General features: G+C 42.5%; 1 protein-coding gene across 4 annotated transcripts in view; it reads left to right on the top strand.

Moving 5' to 3' along the window:
* Positions 1-17,210, top strand: part of ptprub (protein tyrosine phosphatase receptor type Ub) — a 223,099-nt gene that overhangs the window by 57,757 nt on the left and 148,132 nt on the right. For all 4 annotated transcript variants that reach the window (XM_044116143.1, XM_044116142.1, XM_044116141.1 and 1 more), the window contains exon 2: positions 13,258-13,389. In XM_044116143.1, the coding sequence (XP_043972078.1) occupies positions 13,258-13,389 (132 nt within the window). The remainder of the gene's footprint in view (positions 1-13,257; positions 13,390-17,210) is intronic.

The following is a 17,210-nucleotide window of genomic DNA, read 5'->3' as shown; positions in this document are numbered from 1 at the left end:
GAAAGTGAATTGTCCACTTGTTCACTATGTGTCATGATTTGCGGGTGTGGTGGAGGTGAGGCAGCACGCAGTAGACCCAGATGAGGTGAGGAGGAGTTTTAATGATAAATAAACCAAAAACAAAGTCCAAAAACCTGGCAGCACTGCTGAGCGGGAGGCTAAAGCTCACAACAGGTAGCAACAGGATTAATCCGAGGACTAGACGTACACAGACTGACACTGACGTAGGACCCCACCAAGACAGACACACACAGGTGACGCTAAATACACAAGAGGGTAATCAGGGAACGAGACACACCTGGGAACTAATCAAGGGAAGACAGGACAACACGGAGACTCGGACACACAGGAAACTTCAAAATAAACACACAGAAAAACACAGAACACGACAGTACCCCCCCCTTAAAGGGCGGCTCCCAGACGCCCAAAAACCCAACGAGGGAGGGCGGAGGGGAGCTGGATGGGGGGTCCAGAGTCCATAAAACAACAAAAAAAAACTACCCAACATAATTGGGCGGAAACTCAAGGGTCCAGAGTCCAAAAACAACACAAAACAAACCCAACTGGGTGGGCGGAAACACAGGAAGGCGGGAACCACAGAGGCGGTCCGGCGGCCGTCCGCGACGCCTGAGGCGGGAACCACGGAGGCGGTCAGGCGGCCGTCCGCGACGCCTGAGGCGGGAGCCACGGAGGAGGTCCGGGGGCCGACCTCGGCGCAGGAAGCGGGAGCCACGGAGGAGGTCAGGGGGCCGACCTCGGCGCAGGAAGCGGGAGCCACGGAGGCGGTCCGGCGGCCGTCCGCGGCGCAGGAGGCGGGAACAACGGAGGCGGTCCGGCGGCCGTCCGCGGCGCAGGAGGCGGGAACCACGGAGGCGGTCCGGCGGCCGTCCGTGGCGACGAGGAGCACAAGGAGTCTCTGGGGCCGCACGGGGGCGGCGACGAGGAGCACAAGGAGTCTCTGGGGCCGCACGGGCGGCGACAGGAGCACAGTCTCTGGGGCCGCACGGGGGCGGCGACGAGGAGCACAAGGAGTCTCGGGAGGAGCACAAGGGGTCTCTGGACTGACACTAGGGGGCTCGGGACAGGCACTGGGAAGCTCGGGACAGGCACTGGGAAGCTCGGGACAGGCACTGGGAAGCTCGGGACAGGCACTGGGAAGCTCGGGACAGGCACTGGGAAGCTCGGGACAGGCACTGGGAAGCTCGGGACAGGCACTGGGAAGCTCGGGACAGGCACTGGGAAGCTCGGGACAGGCACTGGGAAGCTCGGGACAGGCACTGGGAAGCTCGGGACAGGCACTGGGAAGCTCGGGACAGGCACTGGGAAGCTCGGGACAGGCACTGGGAAGCTCGGGACAGGCACTGGGAAGCTCGGGACAGGCACTGGGAAGCTCGGGACAGGCACTGGGAAGAACTGGACAGGCACGGGGAAGCTCGGGACAGGCACTGGGAAGCCTGGGACAGGCACTGGGAAGCTCGGGACAGGCACTGGGAAGCCGGGACAGGCACTGGGAAGCTGGGACAGGCACTGGGAAGCTCGGGACAGGCACTGGGAAGCCTGGGACAGGCACTGGGAAGCCTGGACAGGCACTGGGATGCTCGGGACAGGCACTGGGAAGCTCGGGACAGGCACTGGGATGCTCGGGACAGGCACTGGGAAGCTCGGGACAGGCACTGGGATGCTCGGGACAGGCACTGGGAAGCTCGGGACAGGCACTGGGATGCTCGGGACAGGCACTGGGATGCTCGGGACAGACACTGGGACTTACTGGGGACAGGAGCGGAGGAAGTCCGGCGAAGCGCCTCGGAGCGGGCAGCGGAGGAAGTCCGGCGAAGCGCCTCGGAGCGGGCAGCGGAGGAAGTCCGGCGAAGCGCCTCGGGCGAGCAGCGGAGGAAGTCCGGCAGCGCCTCGGGCGGCAGCGGAGGAAGTCAGCCGCGCCTCGAGCGGGCAGCGGAGGAAGTCCGGCGCCTCGGAGCGGGCAGCGGAGAAGTCCGCAGCGCCTCGGAGCGGGCAGCGGAGAAGTCAGCAGCGCCTCGGGCGGGCAGCGGAGGAAGTCAGCGGCGCCTCGGAGCGGGCAGCGGAGGAAGTCCGGCGGCGCCTCGGGCGGGCAGCGGAGGAAGTCCGCGTGGATCCGCGGGGCGGCAGCGGAGGAGTGCCGGCGGATCCACGGCGGCTCACGTCGTTGTCTCCGGGTGGACTGCGGAGGTGGTTGATCCGGAAGCGGCGAGGGCCGAGTTCATCGGCGGCTCACGCCGCTTTCTCCGGACTAACTGCGGAGGTGGTGGTTCCGGCAAGCAACGAGGGGCCGAGTTCATCGGCGGCTCACGCTGCTTTCTCCGGGCGAACTGTGGAGGTTGTGCTCCCGGCGGGGAAAAGCGGCCGGGGGCCAGTCTCGTCCCGGAAAACCTCCCGGTCCAACTGGGCCAAAAATGTAGCTACCTCACCTCGTTTGTGGTCGGGTCCTTCTGTCATGATTTGCGGGTGGTGGAGGTGAGGCACGCAGTAGACCCAGATGAGGTGAGGAGGAGTTTTAATGGTGAAAAACAGTCCACAGACCTGGCAGCACTGCTGAGCGGGAGGCTAAAGCTCACAACAGGTAGCAACAGGATTAATCCGAGGACTAGACGTACACAGACTGACACTGACGTAGGACCCCACCAAGACAGACACACACAGGTGACGCTAAATACACAAGAGGGTAATCAGGGAACGAGACACACCTGGGAACTAATCAAGGGAAGACAGGACAACACGGAGACTCGGACACACAGGAAACTTCAAAATAAACACACAGAAAAACACAGAACACGACACTATGTAGTGCAAAATAAATAAATCTGTCTTTTTCCAGTTATTAAACGTTTTTACTGTAACAGTTCATCTACTTTATTGGGAACAAAGAAAGTCATATAGTACAGTGATAGGAGTGATTAGATAGTAATTATCAAATTAAAGTCCTGAGCCGACTTAGTATGCTTAGTCAGCTCAGGACTTTTGGCACAGAGCGACAAGGCGTAAGTTATTTTATATGAAAAAAAATTCTTAGAATTCAGTCCTGTCTTGGTCATTTTCATAAAGTCTGTTCTTCCCTTCATCTTTCACCAGAAGCAGCAGATTGTTAGGCAGTCCACCCCGAGCCGCTCTGCCGTACTTGCTCTCCAACCCATTTCTTTCTTGGGTTGGTTTCGTGTCCCACCCTCTGTGTCTGACCGGGCCCATACAGCCACCAGGGTTGAGTTATTAATGCCTGGGGAAGCAGGGGGATGATTTCATTGCGTATTCAGGTGTGGGGATGGATGGCTTTCAGAGGCAGCTGGGGGAGTGCTTAGGAGGAGAGGCTCTGTAGAGAATAAATATACCTGTCTCCTGCTGATGCATAGGGCCACACTCGCAGCAATGCAAATCAACCACTCTATCTGCTTCCACCCATTCCCACCTGGATCCCCCACCAGCCACGCACTTACTCACTCTCACCGGATTTAGATGAGAGTTTCTGTGTGGAGTGGAGGAGCTCTCAGCTTCCCAGCATGGTTTGATGCTGCTGTGTTGTTGCAGATTCAACAAGCATCCGTGAGCTGTTGAATCACATTACCAGACGACTCGACTACTTCTGGCGTTCAATTACCAAGCCTTACTTCGTAAAAGCAGAAGTTAAAACCGAAATAAGATCAAAGCATGTGATTTCTTTGAGCATACCCTTACTATTTTTTGTTCCAAACAGGAGAGTCACTGCAGCTTATGAAGTGTTTTCAGTTGGCTTTCATCTGGTAGCAAAGGCTAGAGGACTGTAGGGCTGCATAAGTGCACAGCTGTATGCACTCATCTCTAATTTTTCTTGGTTAATAATTTTTCATTAGTTACAGCTCTAAATACTTCCCACATTTAATGTCCGTATAAGACGACAGTGATATATAAAAAATAAAAAAACAAATCAGCAGTGGTCTTGCCTTAATTATATTGTTTCTGTTTTAGATGCCTTTCTTTTGCTCTCCCTCTCCATGAACTTTGTGTAAAAGTAGTATTGAGTGAGGATAAACTACTCATGATGTTGCTAGGATCCGTGCTATGTTCACCACTTCCTGCTGCTAATATCCAATATGTTTGCTGATCTCAAGGGTTTACAATGCAGCCCACAAACCACTGGATGACGTCATGGAGGCTTCCTCTGTCTTCTTGGTTATGCTCCCTGTTGCAGCTCCTTTTTTTGGTGACCAAATCAGAAATCAATTTACTTGCAGCTCCCACTTGCCTTTTTTTTTAACAGGGAACTTTAACAGGAAAACTTTCCTGCTAATTCTTTAACAAGTCTCCTAAAACAATAATGCATATTAGGTCAAATGCAGGCTGCGGAGTTCGTGTTGTTTAATTTGAGTGGAGAAGTGCCAATAATAACAGTACTTATAAAAAACTTGCTTAAAGCAGCCAAAGTTGAAAGGTAACTGCAAAAATAAAGTAGGAAGAAAATGTTTGAACCATCACAAAGTCTTGGTGGGAACTTCAGAACATTTGGAGAATTTAGGTGCAGGTAAAAACGTGACTGGGAGCTACAGTATGTGACTCCATGGGTTTATGTTCAAAAACACTTTAACTGGTCCATTTGGACCACATAGCATCATTTTGCTAACTGTGGTGTTTATTTAAAGGTACCATTACTTGTAATGTTTTTTTTTTTTTTTTATATTCTCACTCAGCCTGGTTAAAGTGAAAAGCCTATCATGACATTACCTGTACTTCATATGTCTTTGTGGTTGCAGTTATTGTTTTACCCCAATTTCACATGCATATCTTGTCGTCATTAACAAAAAGACAATTTAATAATTTTAATTAAATTTGTGAAGTAATCAAGATATCCATCTTCTTTCAGTATTCCATTAACTGTAAAAAATTGACATTGACATGACTTTATCCTTGGTTATATTATAAACTGCAAACTCCCAAAGTCTATTATTATGTATCGTCATTTTGCATCTTAATTCCTATTTAGCATTTCCACTTTATATGATGGAAATGGAAACATTGCAGAATCGTCTTTTCCACGTCTTGTATCATTGTAGCTGCACATTTTAATGTATTCTGTGCTTTTATGTAATGAGCCAAACCAAAATTGTGGATAATTGCAATCTAAAGGAAAATCATCCATGCTTTTCAAAAAGTCTTTCCAAATAAAGATCAACTTTGCACATCAGAGAGCTAAATTCTATGTGTGAACAGCATTTTTGACATTTTGCAAGAGATTCTGAATTGGATTTAGGTCGAAGTTGTGACTTTCTAACATAGTATTTCATTATAGCAAGTCTATTGTGGATTATTTTCAGATTTTTCAGATTTCCTTTTCAGAGTTGGGCATGGGTCATGATCCTCCAAGGATAAGCGGGTATAGCCAAAGGATGGACATATGTTTCCTTTTCCTTCTTTCTCAATATGCCCTAAATTGTGTCGGTCTATTAATAAAAATCCCTTTAAAATGTTTTGAAGTGAATAAACACTTCACTTAAGCCTGGGACACTACTAAACACCTCTACTAGAGCTAATTTACTTCAAGATCTTTGCTACCTATACGAGTGTCTGGTACTCAAACAAGTGCTGCTAATCTATAATCTGAACAAATACAGCCCTGTTGTGGACTCTCCAGTTGTATTCAGCTCACACTCTGTACTGAATCTTTTAGAAGCCACTGAAAGGATTAGCTGCTGTGTTTCAGATCAAAGGATTATGTTTGGTTTCCCAAAGAAATCATGTCATTCTTTTTCTTTGGAATATTGTTTTTTTTTCTTTAAGGAAAGTGGGTGTTTTAGGATTACAATTTCATGGCTGTGGTCTCAAGATATGAATACCTGGCAGCTAATGCGGGGTAGAGAGCGAATGTTTGGCTGATTGATAGTTTTGAGTGAAGAATAGTTGAAGTTGCGGCACCGCAAGTGAACTTGGAGTGGCATCCTCGTGAATATTGACAGTCTTGTTTCAACGTTTTTATTTGCGTGACTGAGATTAAATAGTATAGGAACGCAAGGGATAAGAGGGCGAAGATGCCAAGCCTAATATGAAGAGCCATATGAGATACAGTCGACTGATACGAGCACAGAAAGACTCACAGCCGTGATTAACTGCGCGCATAAAACCAGGCAACCTACTTTTTTATGTATCACCACGAATGTAGCGGCAAATTGAAGTGTCTGGTAAACAGCCTTCCACCTTCTTTTATGTCCTCACGAAACGCAAGAGGAGTTATTGCACCGGAACGTGGCTCATCTCTTCCTCGGCGTAAATCTGAGGTTATTCTGGCCGGCCGGAGAGTCAGAAGTGTTAAAGTGCTGAGTTATTTATGGGGATCGAGCGTAGATTCACAGTAGGCATTAAGATTACTGTAAAACAAAGTTGCGAAATGCTTAAAGTCATTGAAACCTTTAGGAATACTGCCCAGAGTACTAACATCAACATGTTGGTACTTGTGATGATCATCATCATCATAAGCCCCACATCATCTTGCAGCGTGTTTAAAGATTAATTTAGTATCTTGACCAATTCTCAGTTTATAAATACCAATTCCTCCTAGATCATATGAGTAATTCTCCTTTCCATGTCCTAAGAAATATCTTGAAAACATCATTTCTCAGAAAACCTTGCAGATCATAAGAGCAATATTTTATTGATTTTTCATTTTCTTCTTTGTGCAACTATTTCTACACTGAAGCCAAAGCAAAATGAAACGATCTGTATTATAAAAGAAATGAAATAAAAAGACTAAGAAGTATGAAAATAAAATTGGGACTTGCATTTTGTTGTAATTGAGCAACGTAAATCCTTTCTGTGAATTGTTTATCCTTGAACAGTTTGAAATTCATTGTCAAAGTTAATTGTTCTGAAAGCAATTGAAGTGTCTAGAGTAAATTTTCTGGAGAATGGTGGCGTTTTGTGGTTGAAGATTAGACATTTGTGTAGGTAACTTGCAAAAACATTATTGCTCCTTGAACATTTTCAAATGTTCTCACTTTCTATTCACAAACGTCATTGTCTATCATTTGGGAGTTTTGTCTCAGACCAAAGACACAAAGTAGGACATCGTTGTTGAAGTAAAATGGCATTTTCTACAAACAAAAAATTTAAATGTACTGTTACAGCTGTAAGGCTTTTTAGGGCTTAGGGTTTCTTCCAGCTTATCACATCTATAGATTAAAATATATGTTCATTCTTCTTTGGATAGTAACATCTATTGGATGGAAAATGCTGTTTTCAAATATTACCATTATTCTAACTTTGACTGGACTTTGACTGGGCCATTCTAACACATGAACATTATTTGCTGTCCTACTGCACTGTTGAAGTACAGGTGTCCTCCTTGTTTTAAATGTGTGCCTCCTCAAGCACAGTTGATTCAGATGGCTGAATTATTCCCCTGGCATGTCACCATGTTCTGAGAATGAATCATTCATCTGCACCAGGTGAGCTAGTTAGGGAAAGATGAGAGCATGCAGAACATTGGCCCTTTAGGAGTGACATGGATGCTACTGATCTGAAACATTTTATTGCAGCTCTGGGCATTTATACAGCATGTTTATGATTGCGAAGGTGAACCTCCATCTAATCTCACTGTTTGTAGCTTCTAATAGATTTTTTTTACCAGGACTGCCATCCTTTTTCACCTTCCCTTCAACTCCCACCAGGATTCTTGTCCCTCGTTCAAAATGGATTCCCACAGCATGATGCGGTCGCCACAATGCTTGAAAATGTGTGTGGCACAAACATGGACAAGCATTTTGTTTTGCATACAAGCCAAAAACTGTTTTATTCTCCTTCCATTATATCTGGGTGTGTGGAGTTCAGGACTGATAAATTTCCTGCCAATAAATTATTGCACTTTTGTTGATGTTCACAGTTACTATGAGTCTGTTGCTTCTCTGATTAATGCTGTCTTTGGCTGGCCTCTATGCTCAGGTGGGGATCCATGTCGATGTGACATATGCTTTGCATTTTCAGATCAAAAGATTGGGATATATTTTTATAACTTAACTTACTTTAAACTTCTCCACAACTTTATTTCTCATCGGTCTCCTAAGATCGTCGGTCTTCAGCTGGATTCATACTGAGGCTAAATAAGACACAGGCACATGTTGTTAGGAATGCATTGAAGTTTGTTTTGGGATGTAAATAGGGGTAGAATGCAAATACATGCCACCCTTTCAACACACTGCTTTATGTTGATTTATCAAATAAAATTCCAGTGTAATATATTGAAGTTTGTGGTTGTATTCTGAGAAAATGTAAAAACGCTTGGTTGTTATGAATGCTTTTGCAAATCGGCTTAGAGATGTGCCTTAACCTCAACTGCAGAACCTCAGCAGCATCTAACTTTGGTACACACGGTAAATTATGCTGTAATTATTCAGCTAAAAAAATGACCACTGACACCTCACACAACCCCCGGTCCTCCACAGGGAGCACCGTAGGGGAGTGTGTTTGTGATGATAGATGAGCTGGATCTCCCCATCGTGCTCTGAGGAGTTGACATTCCCAGGCAGCTCACATCCCGGATTCCTTCTTCTTTCATGATGAGACTTTTGCAGGGAGGAGTATGCAGGCTTCATTTACCAAACCAGCAGGGAATAATACAGTGCCAGCATTTGGATGTGTCAGGTCCCATATCTCTGGCTGTTCTATTAGAAATAGACCCCGGTGTGGCGACAATTAACCTCTGGCCTCGGCAGCAGATCTGTGCAGTTACAGCCCAGTGCGGGGAAATAAATCAAACCTAGTGAGAGAAAAGCAGACTCTTTCCTCTTATGGTTGGCTTCTACTATCATCCACTGGACCAGTCTTACACGGTGTGCTCTGCAGTTATCATATCCATATAATCACTTCAGGGAAACAGAATGTTACTGATTCGTTCTAGGATAGGGTCTCCCATGAGCATCCTGTTTTTCAGGTCAGCTCTGGACCAACTGCAAAACAAATTCCTGGGTTAATCAGTAGGTGGTTTTCCAATAAGATAATGCAAGAATATCTTGCCCAAGTGGGCCTTTTGCAGTTTTAGATCTTGTTTTTACCTTTTCTGTAATGATTTGGGTCATTTTGTGCCTCTGTTGGCTGATTGTGTGTTGATAAAAGGAGGTAAAGCACATTCTCAGGTGGCACCAACGCCTTAACATTTAATCACCTTCAATAGATTACTTTAAAGTGGGGAAGCACTCCTCAGAATATTGTGGCTGACTTCCTATCTTCAGTGTTTGAAAGGTTCTGACCCTCTACTACCCAATACCAATTTATTCTTAAGTACAATAGTAAAACAGATATAAGAACAGTGTATGTTTTTTTCTAGCCTGCCTGCTGTGACTGGGCATTATTTATTTAAATTAGAAGCGGAGGCAACACCACACTGCAAGTCTGAGAGAGGAGCTATTATTTTTATATAAATATAAAAATAATATATAAAACCGGAATCATTAAGAATTATAAACTCAGACAGATTGGTGCACAAAAAGTCTTGTGCTTTGTAAAACAAAACACCTCCAAAAATATTACCAATCTGTAAAAAAACACATATTATATTCTTCTACTGTACATGTTACACACTATTATTTATTTTATAGATATTATAATTGACTTTAATATAAATTGATATATGTTATATATTTTCATACAAACACTTTTTTTGCAGTTACTTGTACTGAAAACTAGATGCAAGATGCTGATGTATAAAATAATGTAAGTCAAAATCACCCTTTGTCTCTGTGTTTGGCATCAACTGGATAAATCACACTGTTACAAACTCTGGCTATAAAGCAACAACCTTCCATAAACAACAGATTTAGAGCTACATATTAATATAATGAACAACAAACAACAATGCAGAGCAATCATAAAAGTGTTGTAGATACAGCGCAGTTTAAGCCAAAGAGGAAAAATCCTATGAATTTCTTCTGTTGTTGTTGTTGAACCACACCATGACTGTTTTGGTAAGAATGATTTCCAATCTACTGGATTAGTTTCTCTTGTAATTGGAGGAAAATTACAAGACATTTTCCTCCAATAAGTGTGCTTTTTCTGTGCACAAGCCAGTTGACTGGCAGTGCACAGAAAACGCTTGTGGAGATGCATTGCTAAGTCATTAGACTCCATGAAGCTTGAGAAAATACCTTCAGTGTGACTGGAAGTCACCCTGGAACTAGCATTTTTTCAGCCAGCTGACCAATAAATGTGCTACAGTTTGATATTTTATGAAGTAGATGAAATGCTGGTCAAAAAATGTTTTGATGTGTCAGAGAAAGTTAGTTATTGTTTCTGTTAATAAACATAACTAAGAGGTTGTGAAGGAATGCTTAAATGATACCGGCTAAAACCTGCTCTATTAAAATGATTTTGATTAAAAAGGTGTAGTCTATTGATTGTAAAGGTGTGCGTTTATGTGCTGTCATTTGATTTAATTCAGTTCTTATTTAAGGCTTTTAAAGTAATAGACCATTAATTTTAATTGCGCTGTAAATACCTTTCCAATTTCATTTTCTCCCAAAATAAGAAAGCTAAGATACTGAGTTACCTGAAGCTTAATATTGTAAAACAAGCAACTTTATGAAAGAAAAGCAGCTGAAGTCTATGTCTATGATGCAAAGTTTAATACACTGTCTCAGAAAGGAAGTCAGTAAAACACGCACACACAGAAAGAGGTAAAGGGCATGGAAAAAAGACAAGCACAGTCCAGTTAAATCCCAAAGCACACAACGAGTTGCTTACAAAAGTGCGGGAACAAGCACAAGGGAGCCAACAAGGAATAATAAAAAAGAAAGCAGCTAGAAAGTTTGAATGAGTGCAGAGTACAAAGACTATCCGAGAAACAGCCAGAGAACCCCTGGGGGCCTACATACAGTGAGTAATGACCCGATCGAACACAGGTGTGGCATAAACCTGCAGGAAAATAGAGGTACACAGACAGAGCAAAAGATGCAGCTGGAAATACAACAAAAAAACAACCACAATATCAATCTGTTCATTTACTCTCAACAGTTAACATACATTTGAATAATTTAAATTTCATAATTAATCAACACATTAAGGACCTTATTGTAAAGTAATTGTTACAGGATTTGCAACTGAAATATGTTCGAAACATAACCATCTATAGTTACTATTTTTACAGCAGCCTGAATAAACTGCGCATGGCTTTAACGACTGGAAATCTACAAGTGTAGTTAAAATGATATTGAATCCCCACCACAGCGAGTCCAGTTCTGCTTTTCTCTACAGACCGTCACATTGGAAGCATTTGGTTAATGGCAGATTAGAGAAAACTCTGAGCAGCCGACCACTGGGGTCACCTTCAGGACCTGCTACTGATTATTCCTATCATTAGCATGCCACGCCTCACGCTGTCCCACTCTAATTATTACTGACACAGGCTTCGGGGTCATTTGACAGAGCCATTCGAAACTGCCCACTGCAACACTGTAACTCTCACACCAACAGGAATGGCGAAACGTGGCAACAGATGTGTGGAACAACGACCCAAACCCATCAATTCTGCTCCCAGGACCCATTAATGTTATCACCGTTTAATATCATTAAGAAAAAATGAGGCTTTCTGATTCAATAGATGGCAGACTGAGAAATATTATGATAATAACAGCATTCCCCTAAGGACCTGCGCACTCTGAGTGGTACTTTTATCTTCATATCCCTTCACATGCAGGGCATTGCTATCTGTCATGTTTAGTTTTAGTGGTTCAAGGCAGAAATAATCAAAGTGTGTCGCTTAATATCTTTGGAGGAAATTTGGTTCTTGGGACTACTTTACAGGGGACCTGTTATGCAAAATTGTCTTTTTATACATTTTTGTACTTTCATTCGGGTCTTTACTGCTTCTGGAAACAGTCTAAAGGCAACCCCACCCCCTAAAAAACCTACTCCCGATTATTAAGTGACAGTCTGAGGACACTGCCCCACTCCTAGCTACCCAACCAGAGCTTGAACACATTTGGTCAACTAGCTTTTCTGCTGTACAATAGCTGCATGTTCATGTGCATTCTTTCAGTCACGGACACCAGATAAGTTTGGCTTTATTTTGCCTTTTATTACAATGTTGCAGCCACATTGCCAAAGAAAACTGTAGTTGGTGCAAATCACTTTACGAAAGACTCTTGAAAACTACATGACAAAATTTACCAACAGAGCTAGCTTGACGCTCAGGAAGAGCGAGGCAGATTTCCTGTTCAGAGAACCAGGATACAATGGTGGTGTCCCATCTGGTTCCGAAACTGCAGCAATTAAAAATAAATAAATAATAATAAAAAAAGACTGTGGCAGGTTTGACTTACTGTTCAGAAACCGCTGCTGCATCTTGTAGGCTTCGCTTCTTCTGCTTCTCTATTTGACTCGGGGTCAACGATGTATTGTTGTATCTGTTTGCAGCCATTTTCACGTGTATAAAGAATAACCACTGATTTGGGGTGGCAGCAACTGCAGCTTATCTGCTTAATAGCGATGTAGCTCATGCCTACTATTACTTTACTATTCAGAACAGTAGTCATCGCTGCTTGGGGTTATCTGAGTTTGGGTCGACCTCAAACCTCTAGGAAGTGAAATACAAAATCACTTGTTTACCAAGACTTTTACTAACTTCAGCAGATCAGCTCAGTTTTTATATATTTTGATATTTCACTGACCAAAATATGTTCAAAGCAAACATATTTTTCCATCAGTGCACTTTTGAAAAACGTTCATACAATCCTGGCAGTGGAAAACCGTGCTTCTTTTTCCTGCTAAGATTTTACAGTCAACCTACTTTTGTGTAAGAAGGGTAGTGAGTAATTCTAAGTTCACTGAAAATTCAGGACTTTCGATTTTTATTTTTTTTTCTTAGATTGCATGCCCAGTGAGGTTTAAAGTTGAATGTTTGGCCACCGTGTGAAATCCCGATCTAAACACAGTCATTTTTTGTTACTGTTGATGCTATTTTTTTTCCTGCTGAATGTGTGGGCAGTGAGGTTGGCAGGTCCAGATGGTGTAATAGGTGTAAGTTTCAGGGTTACTATGTTAAACCATCACACCACAGCTAGTGATGCTCTTCTTTTTATATTGAAACACAAAAAAGCTGTGTGGTCACTTTTCTAGTCTGTTGTCTACTTAAGTTTGACATTTTAGTGCTGGGAGTTGGATTTTATCATTTCATCTTTTACATACTTGTGAGGAAAATGTGGTGAGTACCCATTCTAGCCTTTTAGCTAATTCAGTATTTTTTATTATTATTTTTATCTCTTTCCTTTCCTTTAGCTGCTGGCTGCACGTTTGAAGAGGACTCGGATCCTAATCTGTGTGACTTCACCCAAGGGGAGGATGATGACTTTGACTGGATGTTGTTTCGGACATACAGCTCGCCTTCGGCCAGCAGCGACCTCCTGAGGGGTAAGTCCTCCTCTTTTCTGCTTTGGCTATTTTAGCCAAATTTTCTGATACAAATAACAAAGCTGATCGTTCTCTGAAACTACTGGTGAAAATTGTGCACCTCCTCTTGGTCAAACTCGAGGAGATTTAGTAAGCAGCAAGGAAAGTGGATCAGTATATAAACCACAGTGGCAGATTTCCAATTAGAACAGGAGTAAAATTTCTACATCTTACCTGTTGGGGGCTGTAGTGCTCCCAAGGTGCTAGTTTAATGCTCCTGATTTTCAAGTCAGTCGATGAGCAAACAGTAAAGTGGTGTTGGATTTCTGGTCTAAAGAAATTGCCAGAAACTCCAGAACAATTTCGTAAGTGCCAAAGGATTAACCCAAAGTTAAACTGTGTTTTTTAAATTTTTTTTTACGAGAGTGCAGAAAACCTGACAAAGTTGGGTTATAAGACATTTTGGTGTGAGAAGTTAGTCCGTGTTTTCTTTGGCTCTCAATCTCGGCAGCACATGTGCATGATTCCTAAAATTAGTCTGACTATTGTAATGATGTGGAAATCCACAGATGCAATCTCACAACTGAAAAGGTAAATTAAATTCCCTGTTCAATTTACTGGATATTTACTGAGGTATTTCTATTCAGAAATGATCATACAGCAATTTTTCAAAGATAAATTTAGTGTGAACAAAATCATGTGAAAACTGTTAATGTGTTTTTAGATTCGGTCAGAAATCGTTCTTTAGAATAAAAGAATAGAAATGACATCAACAAGTGTATTCAGTTTTGTATGTAGTAACATTGATTTAGATTGGATTTTGCTGCAGCACGGTTTCAATAATCATGCGTCACGTTAAACGTTACAAAAACCTGTCAGTTTGCTTCTGTTCCTAGAAGTGCTTTGATTGGCTGTAATGATGTAAATCTGCAGAACAAACAAGTCTCAGCAGTAACATATCTATGTTGGATTCTTGGCAAGATGTTTGCGTTACAGAGGCAAACTTGAAAACCTTTGGACTAATGATGGTTTATGAATAATCTTTTGCTGAAATGTGTTATGCATTTTATGATTTTCTTTCACATGTAGATTTCTTTATACCTCCTACTCACATGCAGCCACTCAGGATAGTATATAATTGCACTATTAAGATCTTGGCAAGAAAGATGATCAGATTACAGGATTTTTATGATCTTAAGAAACTAAATGTGATGAACTTTAAAAATTCTTGAACTTATTTAGGCTTAAGTGCTCCTTGTGTGTTTGCTGACCTTTGAACAACATGTTCAGTCATTCATTCAGCTTCCAGTGCAGTTAACCCTCTCTAGGATAAGTCTTTTCTGCATGAATGGTAAACATGGGTAATTCCTTATAGGCAGAACTAAAATTAATCTCTGACTGCAAACACTTTGCATTAAAAAAGAAAAGAATTTCTTTAGCAAAATCTATTATATAGTCATGAAGGATTGCTGCTTTTCTTAATGGAATAATAATGTGTTTTATTATTGGCTATATTAGTTTGTTGGGTTGGATCTTGATCGATGAGATGTTCTGCCTTGTTTTATCCTGACATTTTAAATCTCTTTAAATTCTTTATGTTTTTATGTGTCTAAAATACCATCTAGATGGTAAAAGTTGAGGTGTATTTGTAAGTACACAACATAAATCAATGAATAAAATTTAAATATTTTTCCCTGGGAGACATTTAAAATAAGTTTTCGTACAGTAACACATACAATATTTCGGTGTTGGGTAAAAAATTTACTTACATTGTTTATGTCGTTCTTTTTCTAAAATTTACCAAATTGTACATTTTCTGAATATTTGGGGTAGTTTCCTCTCTCCGAAACAGCAAACTTGATTTCATGCTGCACAAGTGGCTATTTCCAAGTGTCAGAAAAGTTTGACTCTGTGCAACTCCTCTTATGTTCATGTCTGATGTCTTTCATTCACCAAGCTTAATGAAGCCCTCACCCTGTTTTTGTCTGCATTCTGCTAACCCCAAGGATAATTTTATGTTAAGCAGCCTCACAAGACTAATGAAAGCCAGCCCTTTCCTGCCATCATCCTCTCTACTGGTGACTGCCAGAGGGATACGACATGCATAGTTTATAAGGCGCTCCTCCATCTCCGCATTAACAAATACCTACAGGGGTTTGGCAAAGAGAGGACTGCTGTTTCAGGTTCGCAGCAAAAAAAAAAAAAAAAAAAAAAAAGAAAAAGAAAAAGAAGAAAAAACAAAATGAAATCATTGGCTGCAACGGGCTATCTGTTAAAGCGCCTTTTACCGAAAAATTTGCAATATGATTTAGAAATAAACATCCCTCTGGTGTAGCTAATCAATCAGTCTATCATATGGTAATGAGAATTCAATAATCCCTTGACAAAAGCATGCATTGAAGTGTTTATTGTACAAGTGTAGCAGAGAGGGAACAATCGTGTTCACTATGAATATTACAGGCTCGTCGGAGGCGACGGACATGATTTGATGGCCAAGGAGACAGTTAATATGGCAGATATGAAGATGGATAAGCTGAGTGGAACAGATACAATCTAAACAGAGTTAAATGGATGCCCCAAGGGGAGCATTCTGTCTGTTTCAGAACCATCAGCTCAAGTAGCCTTTTAAAAAATGGTCAAAAATCTGGCCTGTTTCAAAGTCAGCTTCTTTTCCCGTTTTGATTTACAGCTTGAAATTTCTCGTTTTTTGTTTTTTTGTGTCTGCAAGTGGTTATCCAAATACAATCCTGAGCTCGATAAATCCCGCATTTAATTCAAAGCCACACCTCACTCACCTCAACATCATCAGCATTCATGTGAGAATCCGCCCGCAGCCGCTAGCCTATTCACAGCAGGCAATGAGATAATTAATACTTCCCCCTTTGGGTTTAATTAAAACTCGCTGCCGTGGCATATACAACAATCCAGCGCCTTCATTGAAGCAGACTGGCGCAGGTGGAGAGAGGTAGGTACTGTAATCTGTGAATGACGACGATCTGAACATCAATCAGTTCGGAGTACAGGGAGACTCGTTTGATTTGACGTGGCGCCTGCTTATCCTTCAGAAATGCTTTAGGAGAACCACTCCTGCTTTTCATCTTTTGGTGGCTGTGTGTACTACATGTCCAAGCTGACAGTTTCGGTGTTAATCATGCGTGATAACATTGCTGCAGGTATGGAAACACAAACTTCTTGCCTCCCCGTCCTTCTTTTTTGACCTAATCCCCCTGTGTGTGGACTGCTAATGATGTGTACATCAAGCAGCCAAACTGGAGAGGGGCGGGGGAGAACACAGGTTTTATGAGATAAGGCTATTTACACTGGACCAGCATTAACTTTGTGGGGCTGAGAAATTGGTGTCGAGGGAAGATTAGTAAACACAGCTGAGATAGCAGCAGCTTGTAGGTCCCTGGAGAAATTAGAGACGACTGCTCCCATGAAAGAGAAAATAGTCCTGGAAAAAAAAAAGACGAAGATAAACCGCAGAGAAAGATCTCCATAAAAAGAGCACATTTCATCACAACCTTCCTCATTTGGACTCGGATTGAAGAGGTTTGAGTGATATTGATAATCATTTGTCTTCCTGCTGTTTTAACAAACGAGTCAGGCGTGCAGGATGATGACCTTTGAGAGAAGAAGTGTTTGCATGTTGAGTGAACCTGTTTTTACTGCAGTCAGAGCTGTTAGCGCTGAAAGTTATGAATGCTCTGCAGTATCTGTTATACTTTAGTACGAAAGGTTTGCCTTTAGGGAAAAAACTATTCATCACGCTTAAAGGGAGAACTGTGATGTATCTTCCTTTATCAGGTGTTAAATTTTAAATGTTAGGCACCCAGATTCTC

The sequence above is a fragment of the Gambusia affinis genome, linkage group LG05 (assembly GCF_019740435.1).
Source record: "Gambusia affinis linkage group LG05, SWU_Gaff_1.0, whole genome shotgun sequence".
NCBI lineage: Eukaryota > Metazoa > Chordata > Actinopteri > Cyprinodontiformes > Poeciliidae > Gambusia > Gambusia affinis.
Note: the sequence above shows the minus strand (reverse complement) of the source record. Positions and strands in the feature narration are given on the sequence as shown.